The sequence below is a fragment of the Chelonoidis abingdonii genome, chromosome 3, assembly GCF_003597395.2.
Source record: "Chelonoidis abingdonii isolate Lonesome George chromosome 3, CheloAbing_2.0, whole genome shotgun sequence".
In the NCBI taxonomy this organism is placed as follows: Eukaryota; Metazoa; Chordata; order Testudines; family Testudinidae; genus Chelonoidis; species Chelonoidis abingdonii.
The window spans coordinates 211,771,720-211,795,877 of record NC_133771.1 but is presented as its reverse complement, the minus strand read 5'-3'; the positions used below and the strand labels follow the sequence as shown (position 1 = coordinate 211,795,877).

Genomic DNA, 24,158 nt, shown 5'->3' with positions numbered 1-24,158 from the left:
GAGCCCCCTTCTGCGCCCAGACTCCTGCCCAGACCCTGCACCACTCCTGTACCCACGCCCCAGGTCAGAGCCCTCTTCTGCGCCCAAACTCCTGCCCAGACCCTGCACCCCTGCCCCAGGACAGAGCCCCCTTCTGCGCCCAAACTCCTGCCCAGACCCTGCACCCCTCCTGTACCCCCGCCCCAGGTCAGAGCCCCCCTCTGCGCCCAAACTCCTGCCCAGACCCTGCACCCCCACCCCAGGTCAGAGCCCTCTTGTGCGCCCAGACTCCTGCCCAGACCCTGCACCCCGACCGGCTGCCCCAGGTCAGAACCCCTCTGGATCCCTGAGCTCAGGGGAAAAGGGTGCAGGTATTTTGGCAAAAGTAGGGGACAACTGGGTTGGGGGGGGGGAGACAGTGTAGGTAACTGGGCCAGGAGGTTACACACCCAAAGCAGGGAATTAGGAAAGGGAGTTGTTTGTGTCATTACATGGGCTCTGTGGCGGGGGAGGGTTCATAGTATCATAGGGTTGGAAGGGACCTCAGGAGGTCATCTAGAACAACCCCCTGCTCAAAGCAGGGCTTAATCCCCAACTAAATCATCCCATGCCATTTTTTACAGTCACTTTTCAGACTGCATTTCAAGGGCGTGGCATGTGTTAAAATTAGATTTTACCAATAGTGACACACTTGTGATGGGAAATCTAGCTGTAGACACATTCCTCATTCTTGGCTCATATCAGCAGTTTTGAGCAGGGAAAATGAAATGCAGACACTCTTGCTGTATTAACAAGTCTGGAAAAAAACCCTCAAATTCTCTGATATTCTGGGCAAGAAATGTTAGTTTTTGATCTATATAAAAGAAGAGTTACATTCAACAAAGCCAATGTTAAATTCCTGTAATTACAAGTCAATGCAAGTCAATTTAGATGGTAACAACAGAGCTGAAATTAATAAAATGTAATTTAGATAAGAGTCTTCGTGTTTTTGATCAACATAACCCTATATAGCAGAGAAGGTCTGAGTCTTAACATGATGAAGTAACAAGATGAAGCATTCTAAGATCTCCAGAACAAAGAAAAAGTTCAAGTTCATATTGTACTTTATTGTGTGATAAAGTCAACCTCTCAGCGCACACAAGTTCAGTCCAGCACTAAATATTAATGCTTTCCTCCTCCACTTTTATTTTTCATCAGTACAGTCCCCCTGGTACCTGATGAAGCTGCTGAAAGGCGAGTTACTGTTTTTTAATTATTTTACACACAGGCCATTAAAATTAATCTAAAAATGTATTAATAGCTATATCAGCTAAAACATCCTTGGGCTGCAATGTATGAAAAAAATAAAGATCAGAGACATCACATAAAAGAGGAATACAAATAAATTAAAAACTAAAAGAACTAAGTACAAAACTCCCCTTGAATATTTGTTTTGTGTAATATTTAAAAGCGCCCTTGATCTCAAAGAGGGAAAGGAATGTAATTAAGGTTTTCAACAGTTAATTGTCACCATGATCCTGGTAATTCTTTGCTTTTTTTGTCACTTCTTTGTTAAGTCAAAGTTATGATGCACTTGACACTGCCAACTTTTTCAGATGATCCATGAACACCTGGAGACTAACATCATCTGTTAGGATGGGAGATCCCGATTCCTACAATTACATAAAATAAATTTGTAAATAACTGTGAGAACAAAGCAAACATGGTTACCACTAGGACTGTTCTGAAAGGATGTCAGGCTTCAGTGCCCTGTCCTAATTGCCTGCTAAATCAATTGCATAAGGATATATTGGGAAGAAGCTGCTTGGTAACAAAAGCAACAGTAACATTCCATATTGTGAATTCCCAGAAGAATATATAGTAATGAAATACACCACTACCTCGATACAACGCTACCTGATATAACACGAATTTGGATATAACGCGGTAAAGCAGTGATCCGGGAGGCAGGGCTGCGCACTCTGGCAGATCAAAGCAAGTTTAATATAACATGGTTTCACCTATAATGCGGTAAGATTTTTTGGCTCCCAAGGACAGCGTTATATCGAGGTAGAGATGTATTTATTATTATTCATGAAGCAACCTGTGTATCCCTGCCCTGGAGTGTTTACATGGACAAAATAAAGGTAGAGGAAGAATGGAGAGTCACAAAATGAAGCATATTGTGTATTCAGATGCGGTACACTTATACCTGGTGGACTGATTCATTTAATTATTAATATTTTTGCTCTATAGTACCAGAGTACTATTGTAAACCAGCTGTGATCTAATGGTATCAGACCAGTTAGTGAAGGGTAGATCAGTAAGATATTGTGGACATTTTCAAACCTGACTGCCTGAAGCTTTGGAAGTGCAGCCTAAATCAGAGTAGCTTCATTTTCAGAGTTGCTGAGCTCTGGCAGCTCCCACTGAAGTCAGCAAGAGTTGTAGGTGCTCGTGACCTAACAATCAGATTACTGTTGCCACTAATTATCACATTACTTATTTAGGATCTTAAATTTAAAAAAAAGTTAGGAGCTGAACTTTAGACATCCAGGTTTGAAAAGGTTATCCTGAATGTGCAAGTTATTTTTGTTCATTTACTAGTTTAGCTAATATAGTCTAATCAACTGATATTTATTGTAATGAACACACAATGTAAGTCTAGGTTATAAAGAAAATCTGGCTCCTCAGAACTGAGTTCTCAGTTTTTAAATACTGTGACGATCAAAGCCAACGCCCAACAATTCCATTGTCAGCTCCGTTGTTACATTGTCACAAAACATGACAGAATTTCAAATCATCAAGGCATCAATGTCTGTGAAAGTTGCTAGCCAGAGGAGAAGCAGGAGAGGTCTAAAGCAATCCACAGGAACAAAGCAAGCCATTGTTCATAGCCTACTGCTATGTGATTAGAAAGCAAATAGAATGGGGGAAAAATCAAAAAATGTGTGCATCTTATATGTGCACACTTCTGTCCTTCTTCCAACAGTAGTAATTCCTCCATAACTCACCTGTCCCCATGCATAGAGGTTATTGTGAGTCTGAGAGGGGTTCACTTTAGACAGGAGGAAGCGGGCCTATAAAAAAAAAAAAAAAAAACCACACACATATTACAAAAATAGTTTTTAAAATAAAGAACATCAACTCCCTCGGGACTTATCACCACAACCAAGTCACCACAGCAGTCTGGCTAGCCTTTGTTTTCAGCCCCTTGTCTAGAGAATATTTATTTCTTATTTAACTTGAACTGATGTCCCATTTAAGTTGAAATGCAATAACTATTATGAATATTACTATGGTAACCAAATGATGCAATGGTTTTCATCTCTTGATCACTACAATAGCTAACATATGACCAATATTTTTGGACATCAGTTACTGCTGCTAACCGATGTGGCAGTTATGCCATTTTTATGGGGGGGGTAATAAGCAGAGAAGGGAATAAGAGGAAGATAAAGCTAAATAGCTTCTTATTACCAGCGGCATATGGACTATACACTTTTGTTGCCTTTTTTTTTTTTTGAGGCACAAGTATTCCCACTTTTTGCTAGTTATGAATGTTGCCATAAGCTATGGAAAAGAGAATGCCACGACTAGGCTTCTAATCCGGTGTGATTCAAACAAAGTTGCACTGAATGTATTACCTCAGCTAGATAAGTTTTGATATGTAACAATCAATCATTTATTCTCCATGTAGTATTTGATCTGACCATTTTCTTTTTTGCACCCTTTTATTTCAAAGGCCTGTCCCTTGAACAATTTCTAAAGTACACTTTTAAAACAGACTATTAGTGGTAAGGGCTCACAAGGAAAGATATAACTACAGGCTGTGCACTTTGAGGGTTGAATTACTGCAAAGTTATTTTGTCTACAGAATCAGCTAATTACTAAATCTAAAGCTATGAACTTGCTTCATTCAAAACAAATACACATGTGCTCCTGGATAAGGCTTTGCTGTACCTGACTGCTTCCATGTTCAGTGTTAATATAACGCGGCATTGGGAATCTAGTCTGCAATATTTCCTGGGCATCATCCAATGGGGCTTGCAGTAAATGCTTGAAGTTTTCATATTCAGGCATGTCTTGGTAGCCAGCTTTCTGCCACTGTGCAATCGTCTATTGGAGGAAAAGAGAGAAAGTAGGAGAGAAGTCTCCATGTTACCCCTCATTTTGTGACTTATGTGGTTTTGCTTTAAAAGACTAGAATGTTACAGGATACAGGTTTTTATTATTTAGACAATTACTTTGTATTTGTCTAATCCTGAATTCAAATAAAGAGCATGCTTAACAAGATGAGAAACTCAGCCAGATATCTACATTTATTTCTGTAGAGCTGCAAGAGCAATTTGTTGAAAATAAAATTGAAACTAATAGTTATCAAAATATACATTTATGAGGGATATGCACAGCATTGTTAAAAATTGCTATTTCTGAGTTTAACTAAGACTTAAATGCCATGGCAGTAGCCATTTTCTGGTACTGTTTATAAGGCTACAGATACCTGACAACTGCTCCACTCACATACAAAATTTACCCCTTCCCTTGACAGATTTCACCAAAACAGCTGATTGGCTCAAATTGCAACATTACAGGAAGGTGATGATTTCTTCAGACAACACTGAAAGATCTATCCTCCTGCTTGACTCAGGTGTACATACAGCTCAAATTCATATTAATTAGATCTGTGTGCATATGTCTCGCAGAGAACAAATCTCTTAGAGAAACAGGTAGCAGATAATTGAACCACTACAAACTGACATGCCTTTAGAGGCAATATTGTAGGGGAATTAACACTGGTGACATTACACCAGCCCAAGCTTTTCAAACAGCTCATTTTACACACACAGTAACAGTGCAGGGTAACAAGAGAAAGACACATGATTTGCACGTTACCTCGCCATGGTAGATTACAATCTGGAAGAAAGTATCCATCAGCAGAATTCTGTCAGCAAGAATGCTGCTGCTGTCCAAAAGCACAGGCTGGGAAAGATAAAATGAGAAATCACTCACTGTGATGCCCTCAGAACTGTATTAAACTTCAAGTTCAGTGCAATAGATCACTGTACTGCAGTGGTGTACAACAGAATCAACAGAGCGATAATCAGTCTGAATAAGCAAATTTCAGAGCGCAGCCAATGACACAAGTATCGCGGAACAAATCAAAGATACCAGCCACTGCAGGAAATATAATGCATAGAAAAGCTATATTTCAACTATATGAGTTTGATTTGAAATGATCTTGGACAAGAATCTCTCACTGAAATAATATTATGGTTACTGTATGTTCACAACTTTAGAATTTTAAAAAATATCCTTGTCTTTGAAATACAAATATTTTTCTGAATAATTACTCTAATCAAAGGCAGACCATACTACAAGCTGGACCATTTGTATAAAACAATATCATTTTGATGACTGACTAGACACCATTAAGGATTGTTCCAAAGCTCTCTGGTCAACACAGCCAGTGAATGACTTACCTCGGGTGGTCCAGAGAAAGAATAGGAATAAAGGATGGGCTGGATCATGATGAGGGACTGGGTCAGATCTTGTCTGGCAAAGTGATGACGGTAATAGGAAGATTCATCTGGGCTATTATTAAACACTTGAAGAAATGGAGATCGTCGCAAGTGGAACATAAACTACATTTACATAGAAAGATGAATGAGAAAAGAAAAAAAAATAGATTTTTTTTTTTTTTTAACATCCCTATTCACAAGTCCAGTCTCAATGTACAATAGCTTACTGCCAAAATCTTTCCTCTAATTAACTCTTTGGAAGCTTCATCTACCAGTCGTTTACAGCATTTAACTACATGCCAGGGTGTTGACTTGCATCACAACAAATTTAAAAATCATCAAACAATCATAATTGTGTATTTTATTGACATTTCTGCCTGTAACTGCCTTTTTCCACATTTTCATATCTATACAAAGTGGAGTCTTTACCTGGGGATACAGAGAAAATGAATCTGACAGTCTGAAGGAATTCGGATCATCTTTGTTATATTGTCCAAACTTCTGACACTGTTGGAAGGAATGCGTATATTTCAATCTCTGGGGGTTTGTTTGTTTCACACATGCTGTATTTTTAAGAATTTTTACAGAGTAACCCAGATAAGAAGAGGAGAATATCAATGGGTAATACAGAGAAACATTACACAACGTGGTGTCTCTAAAAACTTCTCACTGTTAGAAGCCAGGACTCGATGACACAGGATGGATCACTCAATAATTAACCTGTTCAGTTCATTCCCTCAGACGTATCTGGCATTGGCCACTATCAGAAGATAGGATACTGACCTAGATGGACCTTTGATCTGACCCAGTATGGCCACTCTTATGTTATCACATTATTAATTAAGTCACTAATGTGTGGGGCTATTGCTGGAATAATGATTGGACTCCATCTTCACTGATCATATTTTAGCATATAAATACATAACACAAGCTTAGTACAAAGGTCAGATTCAAAATAACTAAAGCGAAAAAAATTGCTTCCAAGAAATTAATGTTTTTTATTGCATCAGTTATGATCCGATAACTGGCTCGTATTTAATGCTTCGTATATTACATCACTTAGGCTTCATTATGTATGCTGCGAAACACTGCTTGGCCCAATGTTCCTTGGCTCTGTGACAGCAGACTGGAAATTCTGCAGCAGTGTCATTGAAAATTGATGGTTTTAATGACTGAAATATGCAAATGAACACTGCAAAGAAGTGCAGTAGCCAGCCCCTCGCATTTGTTTAGTATTCAATTCACTCTTCTTTACATTTAACCCATATTTTCAGTACTGGACATGCCACAGATTTTTGTACTAACACCACATGGCTGCATTATAGGCTATGTCTACACTTTAAACGCCATAGCAACACAGCTTCAGCACTGCAGCCGGAGTGCAGCAGCGCTTCAGGATAGACACTTACCAGAGTGACAGGAGGGGTTCTCCCATCACCGTAGTTAATCCACCTCCCCAAGAGGCGGTAGCTAGGTTGAAAGAATAATTCTTTTATTGATCTAACACCATCTACCCGGGGACTTAACTCCATCACTCGGGGTGTAGACTTTTCATACCCATGAACGATGTAGCTGGGTCAGTTTAGTTTGTTAGCAAAGACCAGCCCTAAAAGCTGTTGGGGCGTAGCTGGAGATTTAGGGAGCTGGGACTTTTGGCCCCCGTAGAAGAGTTGGAGGCAGTCTGGAGTTGTAAAAAAATCATGCGGGTGGAGGAGTCTGCTAAAATTATCAGTAGTGGAGCAGCTGATGTTTATGGGCTGATCTACACTGGAAACTAACGTCGGCATAGCTATGTCTCTCAGGGGTGTGAAAAAACTCTATATCCCTGAGAGTTGTAGCTGTGGCTAACCCCAGCATACACAGTACCATGGGTCTAGGTGAGGGGCGGGCAAACTTTTTGGCCTGAGGGCTGCATCAGGTTTCATAAATTGTATGGAGGGCCAGTTAGGGGAGGGGGTCGTGACACGGCCCCCACCTCCTATTCGCCCCCCCATCATCTCGGGATTCCTGCCCCATCCAACCCCCTGTTCCCTGATGCCCCCCCCCCNCCTGCCCCATCCACACACACACCCCCTTTCCCTGTCCCCTGACCACACCTGGACCCCTGCCCCTCACTGCCCCCGCCACCCCATCCAACACCTCCTCTCATTCCTGATGGCTCCCCAGGACCCTTGCCCCATCCAACCACCCCTTCTCCCTGGCCCCTGACTGCCCCTGGAACTCCAGTCCCTGACTGCCCCCTATCACCCCATCCAACCCCCCCCTCCTTCCCAACTACCGCCCCAGAACACCTGTCCCTATTCAACCCCCTGGTCCCCGACCTCTATCCACACCCGCACCCCCTGACCACTGCCCTCTATCCAACTCTCCCTGCTCCATGCCCCCTTATCGCGCTGCCTGGAGCAGCAGTGGCTGGTGGTGCTACAGCCACGCTGCCCAGCTGGAACCGGGCCATGCTGCTGCCACCACCACACAGCACAGAGACTGGGTCAGGCTGGGCTCTGCAGCTGCGCTCTGCAGCTGCGCTGCCCCAGGAACTCTCAGTCCCACCACCCAGAGCATTGCACTGGCGACAGAGCAAGCGAGCTGAGGCTGTGGGGGAGGGAGGACAGTGCGGGAGGGGCCGAGGCTAGCCTCCTGGGCCAGGAACTCAGGGGCTGGGCAGGATGGTCTCGGCCCACGGGCCGTACTTTGCCCACCTCTGGTCTAGGTACTACATCTTGCGGTGGTGGATAACTGTAGCAATATACTCCTCTCCCGTCCCTGCAGTGTCTACATTGAGGAGCAACAGCAGGGCAGCATTTTAGGTGTAGACAGAGCCGACATTTACCCTATTTCAGATTTAACCCACTGAGATTCGCCCATCACACTTACCAATCTGATTAGCTGCCTGTCTAGCCATCGCAACACATCAGGTCCCTCCTCCGACTCAGCTCTGTAGACTCCCAGACGAGCCATTAGCACTGCAGCTACTTCCTGGTCAAACGCTGCTTCAATATGTTGGAGCTGACTCTGTGCATCTGCCCAACTGATAACAAGAAAGTTAGAGCTACATACATTCATCTTAACCAAGTACAAAAACTGGCTCATGCTATACAGGCAAAACACCCTGCATCCAATCCACCCAGACTGCTGGAAAAATTCAGAAATACAGACTATATTAACGCTTCTGCCATCAAAGAACAATACAGTAGGGATTGGCCTATGGAGCTCACTTTCTTGCAACAGTGGTTACTCGAATGCGTCTCTGTGTACTGGAGTGCTGATACTGAGTGACAAACTGCACGGCGCCTCTGCCGCCCTGAGGTATCGGTGCATTGTGCTGCAAAACAGAGGAATAAAGTGTTACTCTCATAAAGAGTTTATAGGGTAGAATTACAGAACAGCAAAAGAACTGCAGTGCATTATACGTCAAGCCTGAGTATAATTGCAAGCTTGAGTCCCGCTGCTCAAGAATGTTATTTTTTAGGGCTGCTGGAAAATATAAGGAGTATTAAGGAATCCCAGAGTAAGCATGGAGGTGGCGGGTTCATTAGCTACTTTGCTAACAGTTGGGCAATAAAGGATGGGAGCAGTTTATCATCCCCACAACAGTGGAAAAATAGTGCATGGAAGGAGTTGGCAGGACTGAATAAATATAACAGGTAAGGAAGAGAAAAAAGAGAAACAATAGAGTCTTTGTGCAGGGTAAAAACATTTATTATTTAGCTCTTATATAGTATTTTTCATCAGGAGAGCAAGTAGGAGCATGAATGCAGTCTGTGTAAGACTTTTTTCTAGCTATGAAGCTTATTAATAGGTATCTCATATGTTACAAAGGGACCATTGTAATTAGTCTTCGTGGATCTACTAGGCAGGTGATGGCTACTATAGACAACGCTATTCTGTAACTGTACATAAATGAGGGGAAAAAACTGGACTGACCTGATTCACCACTTCAAAATATATGGCAAGAGTTGAACTGGGATCAAGGCTACAGATTTTCCACTGACATGTACCTCCAATACCAAGTTCCTGGAGAGGGTTCAAAAGAAAGTGATGTTTTCTCTAGTGCAGGATAAGTTAAGATCACTTTAAATTCTGATCAAAGGTAAGACTCAGCACGTGCCCTCTACTGGATCTTACACCTTCTAGATACAAATTAAAGTCCAAAAATGAACCTGAAAACAAATAATTAGATGAAACCTTTACTGTGTAACAGCTGAAGCCAGATTCAGCTGTCTTCTCCAAGGACACCAGTCACCTCTTTCCACTTGTCAGTCACTCGTGGGATACATTACGGGCAGTGCTGCAGGACACGGACACACACACACCATTCAAAGACCAAGCACGTCACCTCCACAATGCACCCAATTTCCTCTAGCCTGGGGAGATGAACCCTAAAGACACTCCCAAACCAGTCTCTCCTCCTTGACAGGACCCGGCATTGCTGTCAGACCACAGCGCCAGCCAAAAGGCTTTGCACCATTTACTTACTTAATAAAAGATTTTCCACATCAGTGACTTACGTTTTCAGAGACGCATGGTCCTTTAGCGTTTAGGGATACGCACGGTCCAATAGCCCCTGAGATTTTCAGCTCCCTAGAAGTCTGAAATAGGGTCAGAAAAGTTTGAAAATCAAATCAGTCAAACGAAGTACACATCTGAAGTGACAGAAAAATCAGCTGCTCAGCTTTAATCAGAAAGACATTGATGATCAGACTTTCCCAAATTGCTCTGCAGAAAGCTGGCGGATCACAAGGGGCTGCCTTCTCCTCCTCCTTTCCAGCTGCTAAGTTACATTAAAAGACAGCGAAACCACATCCACTAATTTCCCACGGCAGCTAGTGTTGCAGTTGCCACAGGGATGTTGTGCAATCATGAAGGGGAGGAAATGTAGCCCATGTGACTGTTCCTCTGAGAGCCACACTGCAATTAGAGTTTGAGAACCTCTGATCTACATAATCAGATTTCAGACAAAAAACACAAGCCCACAATTGCCTGTGGGAGTAAGAAATTCTACTTGACAAGTGTGGGCGAGTAGGGCTAAGCCATTCATCTCTGCAAAGATTAAGCTTTCCCTAAGGAAAAACACCCCAAAAAATCCATTATCTGTGAAAGTGACAAGAATCTGGTCAATTTCTTTCTCCTGCTGCCTGGGAAAGCCAAAAGCAATAGCCTGGGCAGGCACTGGAGCTATTCAGAGTGAGGAGGAAAACACCAAAAATGGAGACAGGGGAAGAGGAGAGTAGCATTAGGCCAAGCCACTCACTATTCAACAGGCTCCAGGATGGGACCAGAGATAAATCTCCTCCCTTCCAGCAGCCCAAGGGACATGGGTGCTTCAAGTCAGTGGGGCTGGACACCAAGTGCAGGAATCTGCCTGCATGGAACAGCTTGAAGGGCTGAGACCTTAGGTTAGATACTAAGTGTCAGGATCTTAGAACTCCCTCAAGACAGGGCTGGAATTCCCTCCAAACAGGTGTGGTTTCAAAACATACACACTCTCTAAGGTTGCTGCTTCCATCAATGAGAGCCACTGGAAATTTAAAGTAACTCACTAAAATGTTGCAAAAAAAGCTTAAGCATTTCATTGTTTATATCCTACACAGAACCAGCTATTTAACCCATTAAATCAGAGTGCTCTTTACTAATTTATCTGTTCATTCTGTTTAATCAGCCCTATCTCTCACCTTCACTTCTAATGTAGCACCAAATGCCATTCGGAATTCTCCATTGAAGTCTTTGCTAAACACCCGCTGGAAGGTCTGCTTGAAGAGAGAAGTGTTGAAAGAGTCTCCCATCATCATGTGACCCCTGGGAAGGGAAAATGACAAGGGAACTAAACAACAAGTAACTGGAACATAATCACAAAGGATGTCTCCCTCCTACCCTTTACCCACCACACAGACAGATCGACACAATTTTTAAAAGATTCCATGGTGAATTGCAAAAGAAGGACCTAGCTACTGGATGGATACATTCCAGTCCTCAAATCTGAACATGCTGTCACCATTCCCAGGAGCGGGGCACAAAGGAGCAAGTTCTGAGTTAACACAAAAATGGAAAGTACAGTAAGTGTTTATGAAAGGGGATAGACTGACAGCCAGGGAGCTGTCTGTTTGGCCACAGAACAGTTCTTGCAATGGCAGTGCAGTCTTCCCCATCTGTATGCTAGAATGGAGACTGGGGAAACCTAATTCTAGGGCTGGAGGGTAGTTCTGTCTATCTGTTTATTTTCCACTGTATGCAGTGCACCTAACTCACAAACTACTTGATGCTCTAGTAATGATGATGCTTGACACATTACAGAACTCCCTAACCCATGAACAACCACTAACTAAATCCTCCACCAATTAACTCACCTCCTCAGAAAAATGTTGAGTAAATGGATAGGGCCTAATAGCGCAGACTGAAGGTCTATCACACCAAGGAAGGAAAGGCAATTCTAGAGCTAAGAGTCTTCTGTCAAAAACACATTGCTTCCAGAAAGACCAACATAGGGACTTCCCAGTTAACTGGTCTAGCTGATCTCAACTGGCAGATTAAAGAGACAGGCAATTCCTACAATAATCCAGGTAGTGGTTGGCACCTCTGCAAATGCCACCAGCAAGGGTGCTACTCAGTGCAAATTATGATGGTGTTTGGACTGGGGATACGTGCCCACTTGGGACTGCAATGACTCTTGGCATTGGCTTCTTGACTCAGAGAGGCCAAGTATCCGTAAGAAATTATAATTCTGCTACTACCCTGAAGCAAATTCAATCCAATGCCCTAGTACCAGGCCCTCCTGGTCCCTGCAGAACATTTCATTTTGTAGGACACAGTGCAAGATTAACAAGCACTTAACATTATGATCATAATTCCACTGCTCATAATGTGACTGCTTAATCTGTTTTTCAACTCTCCCCTCTGGACTTGCTAAGTCCCAGTGAAATAAAACGTGTTTGTGGAAAAGACAGCATCCAGGGTTTAAGAGTTGGTTAAAATATTAAATCACCCTTCTCTAAACAGGATATCTGCTTTGCCACTGACTGCATCAAAATTGATCCCATACAAGCTGCCCTGAAGTACGACCCTGCACTACTAAAGTCAAGGGCAGCTTTGCCACTGAATACAACAGACACAAGATCAGACTGCTAATGCTCAGAATCAGAGAAATGACAACAATTGCTCACTTCCATACATTTATATCAAACTAATCATTTCCTAACCCACTCCTCCACCCTAAAAGACAGGGCTGTGCTTGCTCACTGCTCAGGGCTGAGGACATACCCAGTGAGGTTTGCACAACACTTCATCTCCAGAAGGCCAGTCTGATCGAGAGCGCAGGCATAAATATCTATGCAGTGGCCGTTAGCCGCCGTGCGATTAGCTAGAGTCTCATAGTGCTGTGGAGACAAAGGGCACGCAGAGCTTTTAAAACATTCCAACAGGCATGTAAGCATTTCTTTGGGTTCCACAGCTGGGGCCGACGCAGGAATTTTCCCCTGGGGAAAGCATGTTCTATTTTAATGGTGACACCACCCCTAAAGTAAGGACCCCAAATCCCAGAGCCACAATACACAACCAGCACTGCATTAGAGTTTGCTTTTCACTGCTATGACCTTTGCTACCATCTCCAAACTGCACTGTAGATTCAGAGTAAATGCAGCACATTTTAACCACTTAGCTATGTGTTAAGAAGACCCAGGAGGCATTTGGAGACTGACTGGTTCTCAGCAGGAAAAGCAAACTCTCTCTCTTGCCGGGAGGAGAAGAGGGGTTAGGATACTCCTGAAACTGGGGGTCAGATCCTTCTGCTCTCCAAACGGCTGAGGAAGAGATGCTAAAATACCTTCTTGCTCTTGGAGAAAGAACTGTGCTGGAAGCAGACTGGGACTGAGGGACTTAGCCTTTTGTTTGGGACTTGGCAGAACAAAACCTGGCCTTATATTTTGACCTAGGCAGTTGGCTGAAGAAAGTAGCATCTGTACCCCTGAGGCAGACCCAGGTCCATCCCTGGGCATACAGGCCTCAGGGCCACGAAGACGCAGTGTGCTTGTCACTAGTAAAGTCACACAAAGGGGTCAGTAAGGTGAAGCACAGCTCACCAATACAGACCTAGGATTAGCTATTGGTTCCATAGGGGCAGCTTAGAGCTGTGAGCTGGTAAAACTGTGCTGCCACCACGTACACCGTGACACCCAAACTGGTTGTACGCAGCAGGTCCACATCGTTTGTGCAGCAGAAGCAGTGTCTTTGCTTTAGCAGACAGGAAGACCTACCTTTGTAGCCTTTTTCATGAACCGTGCATTGTCCTTCTCTATGTCGTGCCAGGAACGAATGGGTGTTTTCAGTTCATCTCCTACCACCATGCCTGGCCCTTGTGTGGGTGGCCCGCCTGTAAACAACATTATTCTGGCCCCTGTGTTTGGAAACGTGCCCTAAAATAAAATTAAAGCCCTATTTTAGAGCTGGGTAGATTAACGGACAGCAATACTTTTAATCTACTTTTTGGGGCAAGGTCTGTGTCAACCTCTGCGTACAGCACCTAGCACATTCTGATGGAGGCGTTTGGGTACTCCCTTCATAAATAATTATTTCCTTCTTGACATGGAATACTGGGGATTGACACATTGCTGTCAATTTCTAAACACAGGGCAGGTCAGATTTCATGCTCCCACTCCAGGAAGCAGGACTGTATCTGCTCCCATCTCCCCCCCGTGCCTCATGTGATCTACGCACAAAACCAGTGTATAATTCCAGAGATGTGGTGAGGCCCTGATGCATCTGAAAGCCAAATATTGGTTGTAAATATCTCTGAGATTCCTGAATGTCCTCATACAAAACATCTTTCAAATATTATTTAAGCATAACTATCCTCAGCATCACACTCCAGAAGGCATCAAGTTGGGTCATTTTCCCATAACAAAGTTGAATAGGTGTTTCAAAAGTTAAGGGATGACACAAACTACACTCATGTCTGATACGCAAGGCCCTACCAAATTCACAGCCATGAAAAACACATCCTCTCCTCTCTGGCTGTGAAGTAAGGGTGGCAATCCCACGATCTACAATAGCCCTGCATCCCACCCTCACCCTTACCTTTTGGGCGAGGACCCCCATGGATACAACACTCTGAAATTTAAAACCCCTGAAATTGACCAGAACAGACTGTGAATTTGGTAGGCCCTACTGATATGCAATCAGGCCACAGACCAAGTCTTTCAAATACTGAGATATACTACCAAGCACAGCATAACCCCATAATATTTTAATTTACCAGGTAATCTCACATTAAGAGTGAATTAGGATTACCTCCAATAAACCAACAGCAATTGACAAAGCTACTCCAGTTGATCGCAAGGGTCGCTTTCCCTGAGTCACTGGCCAAGGGTCCCTCTGTAGTTCCCCAAGAAGATCTGTCAGGTTCATGTCAATCTTGTGTACAGGCTGCAGGAACCTGCAAGAATTCAAAATGAACAACTATAAATCTTACGGTTTGGTCTTTGCTGCCAAAAACTGCATCAAAGTATTACACCTGAAGTTTTCAAAAAAACAGACAAGCACAAATAAACAAATTTGATCAGAGCAAGATACAAAGAGCACATAGCATGAGGACTTGGAAAAAACTACTCCACCAAAATGTATAGGAGAGCTGGCCACAGACCGAGAGCTTTAGGAGGGAGTGAGTGAGAGAGCACAGGAGCTGGGACCCAACACAGGAAAACACAATCTAATATGGAAATAAACTCCCGCTGTTTTCTAATCATTCAGTCTCTGCTTACACTCTTAATTACCATATATACTAGTTCAGAAGCCGAATATTTTTGGTAAAAAAAGGGACTCAAAGAGCGGGGATTGGCTTATAAATGGGTCTACATCAAAATTTGAAGATTTTAAAAACTCTTATGAAATCACTAAATTGAATATCTAATACACTGTCGTTTTGTTTACCTAGAGCATCTGCAGGCACAGAGCCTCAGCTCCCTGTGGCCACGGTTCGCTGTTCCCAGAGCACCACTTCCCGCAGCTCCCATTGGCTGGGAATGGCAAACCGCGAACACTGGGAGCTGAGGGGCTCCGTGCCTGTGAACGCTCCAGGTAAACAAAACGTCCAGGCCCACTAGCGGCTTACCCTAACAGGCCAGGAGCCAAAGTTTGCCAACTCTGAAATATAGGGTCGACTTATGAAAGGATCATACAGTTTTTGCTATTTTTACCTAACCATCTTGGGGGGGATGTAGGCTTATAAACAAACAGGCTAATGAACAAATATATACGGTAATAAGTTTTCAAATGCTGGCTCCAAACGGAAATCCAGCCTGGATGGCGCTATTTTTGGAGTCTGTAAGAAACAGACACTATGAAAGCTCTATAGTCTGCTCAGATAAACCCCATCAATATAGATCTACAATTGTAAACAAGTTATTGCAGTTCGAGAACAACTCAAGCCATCTTACGAAGGACTCCCTTTACGAAACCTGCATTGGGGCTTGGGTCCTACAGGTCATAACGTGAACATGGGCTCTGTCCTGCCCTTCTGGCATAGTGTGTTTCGTCAAGCCACTTACCTGCTTGAAATAGGTGGCTGTTCTTGAGGCTGAAGAGGTCTTCCCTGCTGAATGGGTACCAAGGGCCTTGTAAGACCCAGCATATCCTACGGGACAGAGGGAGGTGTGGGAAGGATAAACTTGTTGACTTATGATTTACTATCTAGCTACCATTCCTAGGTACTTATCTAGCCCCCCTTCCCCTAGTATCTAACTCATTCACAATCTTTAATGTATTTATCCTCATACGTCCCTGAGAGTTTGCTATCCTCCCCATTTAACAGACAGGGGAAACCAAGGCACAGACAGGTTAAGTGACTTGCCCAAGGCCACACAGGAAGTCTACAGCAGGGCAGGAAATCGAACCCAGGTCTCCCTAAGGTTAGTGCCCTAATCACTGGACCATCCTTCCTATTTGCTCTCTACAAGCCAAGAGTTTGAAAAGCGTGGAATATGATAAGAGCCCTAAATGGAATTACATGTTGGATTAAGAGTAGGAAGAGAAGGCAGATCATACCTGTATTTGCTTAGCCGTCAGGTCCTTGGTCCCTCTGAAAACATAGCTCTTGGAGATTCCTTCGCAACTCAGTTCATGAACCTGGACCATTCTACCAAATGTGATCAGCCCTACCAGTGCCTCTGGAGGCAGCAGACTCAAGGACATCTGCAGGGATTCCTTCAATGCTTGCAAGTCTTCCTCTTCCAGACATGTGTCAACAACGTAAAGGAAGATCAGTGGGGTCGGAGAACCTCTCTGTTGTGGAAAGAAAAAGGTTTACTATGAATCTGTATATGCTCTCAGTGACACACACTGCCCAACCTTCTTGGGCTGGGAATTATCATAATGAAACAAAATATTTTAATCAAAATGGTTACAGAAATAAGAAAAAACTCATGTCTTTCACTCACAAATATTTATTTAAAGTCAGCAAGTTAAAATATCTTGTTTCGGGAATATCACAGGGCTCCTCCTGAAACAGAGGACAGCAACAACAGATCCGCAACTGGATCAGCAAAAGATGGTCACCGTTTCTCATGACTGGAGGCATCAAGAACAAAGCACAATGCAGGCAGGACAAAGACCTGGAAGACACTTAACTCTCCACTGACATATTTGAACTATGAAATTGATTTTAGAGACCCACTGCTCAGTGGGCTGGCAGGATTGGGCCACAGTCTATAACCACAAGACAAGGGCTTGTCTACACACAGATTAACTCTGAAATGGGTTAAACTAAACCAGAACAAGGCGCTCTTGTCCTGGAATAAGGGTGTCTGCATATGGAGTTATTCAGGAACAGCTATTGCAGAATAGCTACTCTGGTCAATTTCCAAGCGTAGACAAACACTTAGAATATGGCTTATATGGCTTCTATTTAATTAAAATAGAGAACCTGGATGCTAAATGTAAGGAACTGCATCCATTTCCACTCTCCTGTCTTCACATTAAAGTAGTATACACAGATTTTAGAGTAAAGCTATTTAAATTAAAAAGCTAAAAGTGAATGGTTTAACCCAAGAGATCAGACAAACAGCAGGGGGTTTAAACTGTGCTTAATTAATCTAAAAACCAATTGCACTTTGCTCATGAAAACACTTTATTCAAATTACCTTGAATAATTTTACAGCATACATATGTGTTTCAAATGTTTTCTAAGAATCCCAAGCTTGACCTCGATGCACTTACCTGCACGATGTATTCAATTGTGGAAAACTGAGGCATAAGTTCTGCTGGTTGATTTATTTCGGATATGCCTGCATACGCTGGAGGGAACTGAAAATGAGAAGCAAGGATTAGAACAAGCAAGTTAACCATGCAGGTTATTTGAAGAAATGTACAACTGCAGGGATATCTCCTGCATTATGAGGCTGGATGATGTACAAGAGAGAAAAGCTTTCAAATTCAAGTAGGTGTTGCTCAAATGCTTATTTCCTGGTATAGCAGCAAACTCTTTTACCTGAATAAAATACAACATTAGTTCTTCACTGCTTTTCATCATGAATGGATAGCAGTGGTGGTTAGCAGCATGTGTATAGGTCTGAAGCACAATTCAATTAGAAAGCAACTGAGAATAGTTTAGTCAGATGATACACAGTGTTTCTGACAGAAGACATCCACTTCCAGCACAGCAAGTTTCATACTTAGAAAAGCAAAAGACAATGATGAGCGCTGGCCTCAACATGCACAAAGAATATGATGTAAATGTAGGCGCAAAAATAACCACAGATCTGCTGCCTACAGCACATACGCTGGCAAACAGCCACTGCAAAACTGAACCAAGATGAGAAGAGATGACATTCCACCGCTTTCACATCACACTGATTAAAAAGAATGCTGAACTGGGTGCACAAAGAGAAAGCTACCAAGGGGAAGGGTCTCATTAGCAGAGATTTCTGCTTATTTTACTACCCTTTGCTAGAGAATGCTATCAATTGAATACTCAATGAAGAGAGAATGAAGTGGATAGAGAAGATCACGAGAAAATGAAGCACTTTCCCAACCTACCTGGTTTCTCTGAAAACAGAAGTTACAGGCCCAGAGCTTGGCACGATAATCAACTTGACTATAAAAAAGGAAAGGTGGGACATTTAGTACAAAGGTATCAATTTTACAGCCAAACACCTACCAGACTTTACAGTTGAGATGAAAGAAAATAAAAATACTCAATATATGTTCTTAATTTTAATGACCGAGTTAAAGGCCCTCAGATTCACAGATTTTAAAGCCAGAAGGAACCAGTAGATCTAGTCCAACTTTCTGTATAACAGAGACCACAGCATGTCATCCACTTACCCCTATATTAAGCCCAATAACTTGTGTCTGACTACAGCATAGCTGCAAGAAAGACAACCAAGTTTGATCTGAAGACATCAAGAGAACATAAAGCATCTATTTCAGAAAGGCATCACCATTTCCCTCGGTAGTTTGTTCCAATGGTTAATCACTCTCTCTGTTAAAAATCTGTGCCTTACTTCTAATTTGAATTTGTCTGACTTCAGCTTCCAGCCACTGGTTCCTGTTCCGCCTTTCTCCACTAGGTTAAAGAGCCATTTAGCACCCAATATTTTCTCCCTGTGGAGGTACTTACATCGGAATAAAGTCACCTCTCAATTTTCAGACTGTGTTTTGGGGTTGGTGTTTTTGCTCCCTATCAGCTAGTTAACAGATGCCACAAGTCAGTGGAATATTACTATCATTTATTTGTATTGCAGTAGGACCTAGGGCCCGCAGTCTTGGAGCAGGACCTTAACGTGCAAGGGACGTACAAACAAAATGATGGCTCCCTGCTCCAAAAAGCTTGGCCCTCGGAGCCCCTGTAATTTTAGAGTGTGAAGGCTAGCGCAGTAACACTTGGATGTACTCTCCTTCCTATGGCCTTTCTTTACAATCACACTTCCTATTGATCTCATTGGCAACACCTTCCTCCCAGTACTTGTCAGCGGACGTGCACGTCCATAAGGGCATCATGGGAGTTTGAGAACACAGAAAGCGTCTCCTCCCCTAAAATAAAAGCACACCCACAAACAAAACCCTTCTACTTACATCAAACCTCACCTACATCAAGGAGGACTACAGCATTGATTCAAATTCCCACTATGCCACCAAAATCACAGAGATCAGTCTCTTCAGACATTCACGGTCCTAATTAATATGTAGAGCCCTGCAAATCCACAGATAACTGCTTTAGTCCACATCCACAGATGTGGATATCCGTGGACCATTTTTGCAGATTGTGGATTGGATGCAGAGATAATTTTTGTATCTTGGCAGGGCTCTACTAATATGCTCACCACTGCAGCCTCTAGGCATCAAGCATGATTGTCATTTAGTTTAAGTTGCATAGCACTAAAGTTACACAAGGTCAATGTCTCAGCGATTATAACGTAGCTATTTACAGATCAGTGCTGGTTTTCCTTTAACAGCTACCTCCTGACCTCGGATAATCATTTGCCATTTTTGCTTCCTTCCCATTCTGACAGCCCTGACTAAGACACTGACTTTCTTTACTTATCACTAAGTGCACAAGCGTTTTAAAAATTGCAGGGCACCTAATTTGAATGGTCTCTTGGGACAGGCCCTGAACTGAGAGAAGAGGAAGGAAAGTGATGGAGATCAGAAAAATAGATTTTCATCCAGTGTTAACATTTATATGTTAGAGTGAAGTCAAAAATTCATACCAAAGCGGGTTGAGCACTGCTTTGCAAGTCTGCCTGCTACAAAGCACTGGTTCATATTGTACAGGCGGCAGGTCTAGACGTTCCTTCAGGGGAGTCAGTAGACAGGCCAAGGGTACGACCATTCTTGTAGCCTCCAACCTGCTGGAAGGCCACACATTCCAGCTGAAACGCACCCCGTCTCGTTCCTCATTTTGCTGAATGAACTCCAGATATGTCGCCATGGAATCTTCAAGGTTCTGAAAGAACGGACAACCAATATGACACAGGTTCATTCAGGAACCACTCACTCGAGCAACAGAACAACAAGGGAGCATATCAGGCCTGGTCTACACTACGCGTTTAAATCGATTTAAAGAGAGTTAAATCGATTTAACGCTGTACCCGTCCACACTACAACGCCCTTTATATCGATATAAAGGGTTCTTTAAATCGATTTCTGTACTCCCCTCCGATGAGAGCGAGTAGCGCCTCAAGTCGTATCATATCGATTACGTTAGTGGGACGCAATTCGAGTCGTTATTGGGCCTCCGGCGGTATCCTACAGGCACAACTGACCCGCTTCTGGACAGAAATCTGAACTTCGGATGCAGCGGGCAGGTAAACAGGAAAAGCCCCGCGAACTTTTGAATTACATTTCCTGTTTGCCCAGCGTGGAGCTCTGATCAGCACGGGTGGCGATGCAGTCTCAAATCCAAAAAGAGCTCCAGCATGGACCGTACGGGAGATACTAGATCTGATCGCTGTATGGGGAGACAAATCTGTTGTATCAGAGCTCCCTTACAGAACACGAAATGCCAAAGCGTTTGAAAAAGAATCTCCAGGATACACAGCTACGGAAGAATGTGGGTGGACCAAAGGAAAAAGCAAGTTGTCCTCTCTGACGGGTCCTTTGTTCTACCTCTTGCTGGCAATCCTCCCCTGTTTGTAGCAGGAAAGGGAGCTGTTAGCCTGCGCACTTCAGATGATCTCTGCTCTGTGGCAGCATGTGATGAAAGCCCTAAATAGTTTGAGGTCTTTTCAAGGTAGAAATGTAAGGTGATGTTTCACCTAGAAATCACTGGTTGCCATGCAGATCATGGAGCGTCATGTAACATGGTCCCTATGTGAAATCCCCCCGAGATACGGGCGCCAGGTAGCCAGATTCTGCACCGGCTGCAATTTCTGAAGGGTTGCAAGGAGCAGACCCATGTAAAGTGCATTGCAATAATCGATCCTACAGGTGACACAGGCATAGCTAATCAGGCCAAAGTCTGTATCCAAAAGGAAAAGGACACAACATCCTCACCAAGGGCAGGTAAGAAATATATTTGACCACCACTGCCGTCTGGGACTCCAGTAGCAGAAGTGGAGATAAAAAGATCCTCAGGTGCCTTTACAAACAAACCACAGACACAACCATTAAGCAGAGGTGCAGACAGAAGAAATGTCTCCCTCATACCCTGTGTAAGCATTCTCTCAGTCACAGCTGGGTTGTGGGTCAGTCACCCTAATGTGAATCCATGTCCCAATCTCTGTCAGAGACTAATTTGTCTGATTACATCTTACAGAGGACATGGCATGGAAAGAGAACTGAGTTCCTTTAGCATACTGAAGAAATCATCATTCCCGCTACCTTACCAAACTCTCTAGCAGCACCACATACACACTGAACTAGACATGACAAGACAAAACCCCGGGGAACCCCATGTGAGAGCTCCTTCCTGACACATAAGAAACTGCCCACAATCCTTGATACATCCCAGAAAATACAGACCCACTTAAAAGCAAGACCACATCAGTTCCTGTTAGGATCCATATGCATGTTAATAGTCAATGGTCCAACACTGTAGCATTTAATTTCAGAAAGGGGAACTACATAAAAATGAGGAGGTTAGTTAAACAGAAATTAAAAGGTATAGCACCAAAAGTAAAATCCCTGCAAGCTGCATGGAAACTTTTTAAAGATACCATAATAGAGGCTCAACTTAAATGTATGCCCTAAATTAAAAACCTAGTAAGAGAATCAAAAGAGAGCCACCATGGCTAAACAACAAAGTAAAAGAAGCAGTGAGAGGCAAAAAGGCATCCTTTAAAAAGTTGAAGTTAAATCCTAATGAGAAAAATAGAAAGGAACATAAACTCTGGCTAATGAAGTGTAAAAATATAATTAGGAAGGCCAAAAAAGAATTTGAAGAACAGCTAGCCAAAGACTCAAAAAGTAATAGCTCCCCCCCCCCCCCCCCCCCCCCCAAAAAAAGTAAGTACATCAGAAACAGGAAGCCTGCTAAACAACCAGAGGGCCACTGAACGATCGAGATGCTAAAGGAGCATTCAAGGACGATAAGGCAATTGCGGAGAAACTAAGTAAATTCTTTGCATCAGTCTTCACGGTTGAGGATGTAAGGAGGCATCCTCAAACCCACTACACAGTACTACTTCCTCTCAGTGCTCAACACTCCCATCCCCAAGGTTCAGAGCTCTCTCCCGTGAGCCACTCAGCTGCATCTAAACGTCATGACACCCTCACCAGTGTCTAAGTACTGAGCAGAGCCTGGGAGTCACATAGGCAGGCTGATGACGGAATTGACTAATCCTGACGTAAAAAAGTTAGCTTATCCTGGGTTAATAGAGGAACTCCTTGCCTCTTTAGTTTTAAATATGGCTTGTATCCAAGATGTTCACAGAAGGTCTCTGTGAAGTTTGTTGGACTGTGGGTGTTAGCTAGAGAGTGAGCAGAACAGGGCAACATTTTTAAAAATGGAGACATTTTAGCTGTTTCCTCTGCGAAAGAGAGTAAAGGTTTACCAAAAATTACACCAAAAATGCAACAGTGAGGCAGGGCCCCTCACACCAACCAATATTGGAGAAGTTTGCTCCATTCCCTCCCCAACAGTGATATGGGAACTCCCACACCAACCCCATACTGGGGGAGACTCCCCCATCCCACTCCAACAGCAACGCAGAGGCCTCACACCAACCCCCACCCAGAGTGGGAGAATCAATGACGTGGGGAGGTACTTGTTCCTCCTTCACTGCCCACAACAGTGGCCCAGGGGATCCTCCCCCCATTCTCTGAGCCCTAGGGTTGCCACCTCCAAAGTACAAAAACACCACACTATTCAGAATGATCCTGAGCCCATCAAGCTGGGCAGCTGGCAGCGTGTACCGAACGCCCAGCTAGAGTCCCGGGGCAGTGACCTCAGAAAAGGGATGATATTGGGGGAACTTGGACAGGTAAAGCAGCCCTACTCAGCTCCCAGGTCATAGAGGAGATGGCCCCAAAAGCAACAGTGGGGCCCTTTCCCCTCCTACAGTGGCCTGGGAAAATTGATCCCATTCCCCACTACTGGGGACTGCCTCTTCTGGCCGGGGGGACCTCCTCATACCATCGCTCACTGGGGGGGACCCCCTCCCCTGACCAGGGGGATCCCCCTCGACTGGTGGGACCCCCTCCCCCATCCCTTACTGGAGGGGAACTTTCTCCCCTGACCCAGGGAACCCCCCTTGCCTCATCCCCTACTGACAGGACCCCCTAACCCCATCGTCTACTGGAAGGGGATCCCCTCCCTTGACCCTGGGGACCCCCCTCGACCCATCCCTGACTGGCGTGACCCCTTCCCCCATCCCTTACTGGAGGAGGACCCCCACCCCTGACTCAGGGGACCCCCCCTCGCCCCATCCCCCACTGGGGGGACCCCCTCTCACACCATCGCCCACTGGGGGGGACCTTCCCCCATCCCCCATTGGCCCGGGGGGAGCCGTCGCCCTCTCCCGGGGAACCCTCCCGCACTGGGGGACCCCCTCTCCCATCTCCTCCCCAGCCTCAGCACAGGGGGCCCTGGCGGGACCTGTCCTCCCGTCGCCCCCCGAGCACCCACCTGCCCGCGGGGCTGTCGCTCTGCCGGCTCCGCTTCGCAGCGCCCGACGATCCCTGTCCCGGCAGCGCCCGCGCCCGAAAGGCCAGCTCAGCTGCGGGGCTGCCCGCCAACGAGATGGCGGCGCGAGC

At 44.3% G+C, this 24,158-nt stretch overlaps 1 protein-coding gene across 1 annotated transcript; it reads right to left on the bottom strand.

Moving 5' to 3' along the window:
- Window positions 1-1,064: 1,064 nt before the first annotated feature.
- SEC23B (SEC23 homolog B, COPII coat complex component) lies at window positions 1,065-24,158 on the bottom strand. Its single transcript, XM_032795888.2, has 20 exons — window positions 24,031-24,158; window positions 20,174-20,409; window positions 18,501-18,558; window positions 17,682-17,768; window positions 16,512-16,748; window positions 16,016-16,101; window positions 14,760-14,904; window positions 13,727-13,885; window positions 12,735-12,850; window positions 11,153-11,276; window positions 9,989-10,069; window positions 9,405-9,494; window positions 8,696-8,802; window positions 8,355-8,508; window positions 5,910-5,987; window positions 5,442-5,603; window positions 4,855-4,941; window positions 3,922-4,077; window positions 2,973-3,038; window positions 1,065-1,631 (listed from the first exon to the last, which is right to left on the bottom strand). Exons 2-20 carry the CDS (start codon window positions 20,392-20,394, stop codon window positions 1,542-1,544), a joined length of 2,304 nt encoding a protein of 767 aa, XP_032651779.1. The 5' UTR covers window positions 20,395-20,409; window positions 24,031-24,158; the 3' UTR covers window positions 1,065-1,541.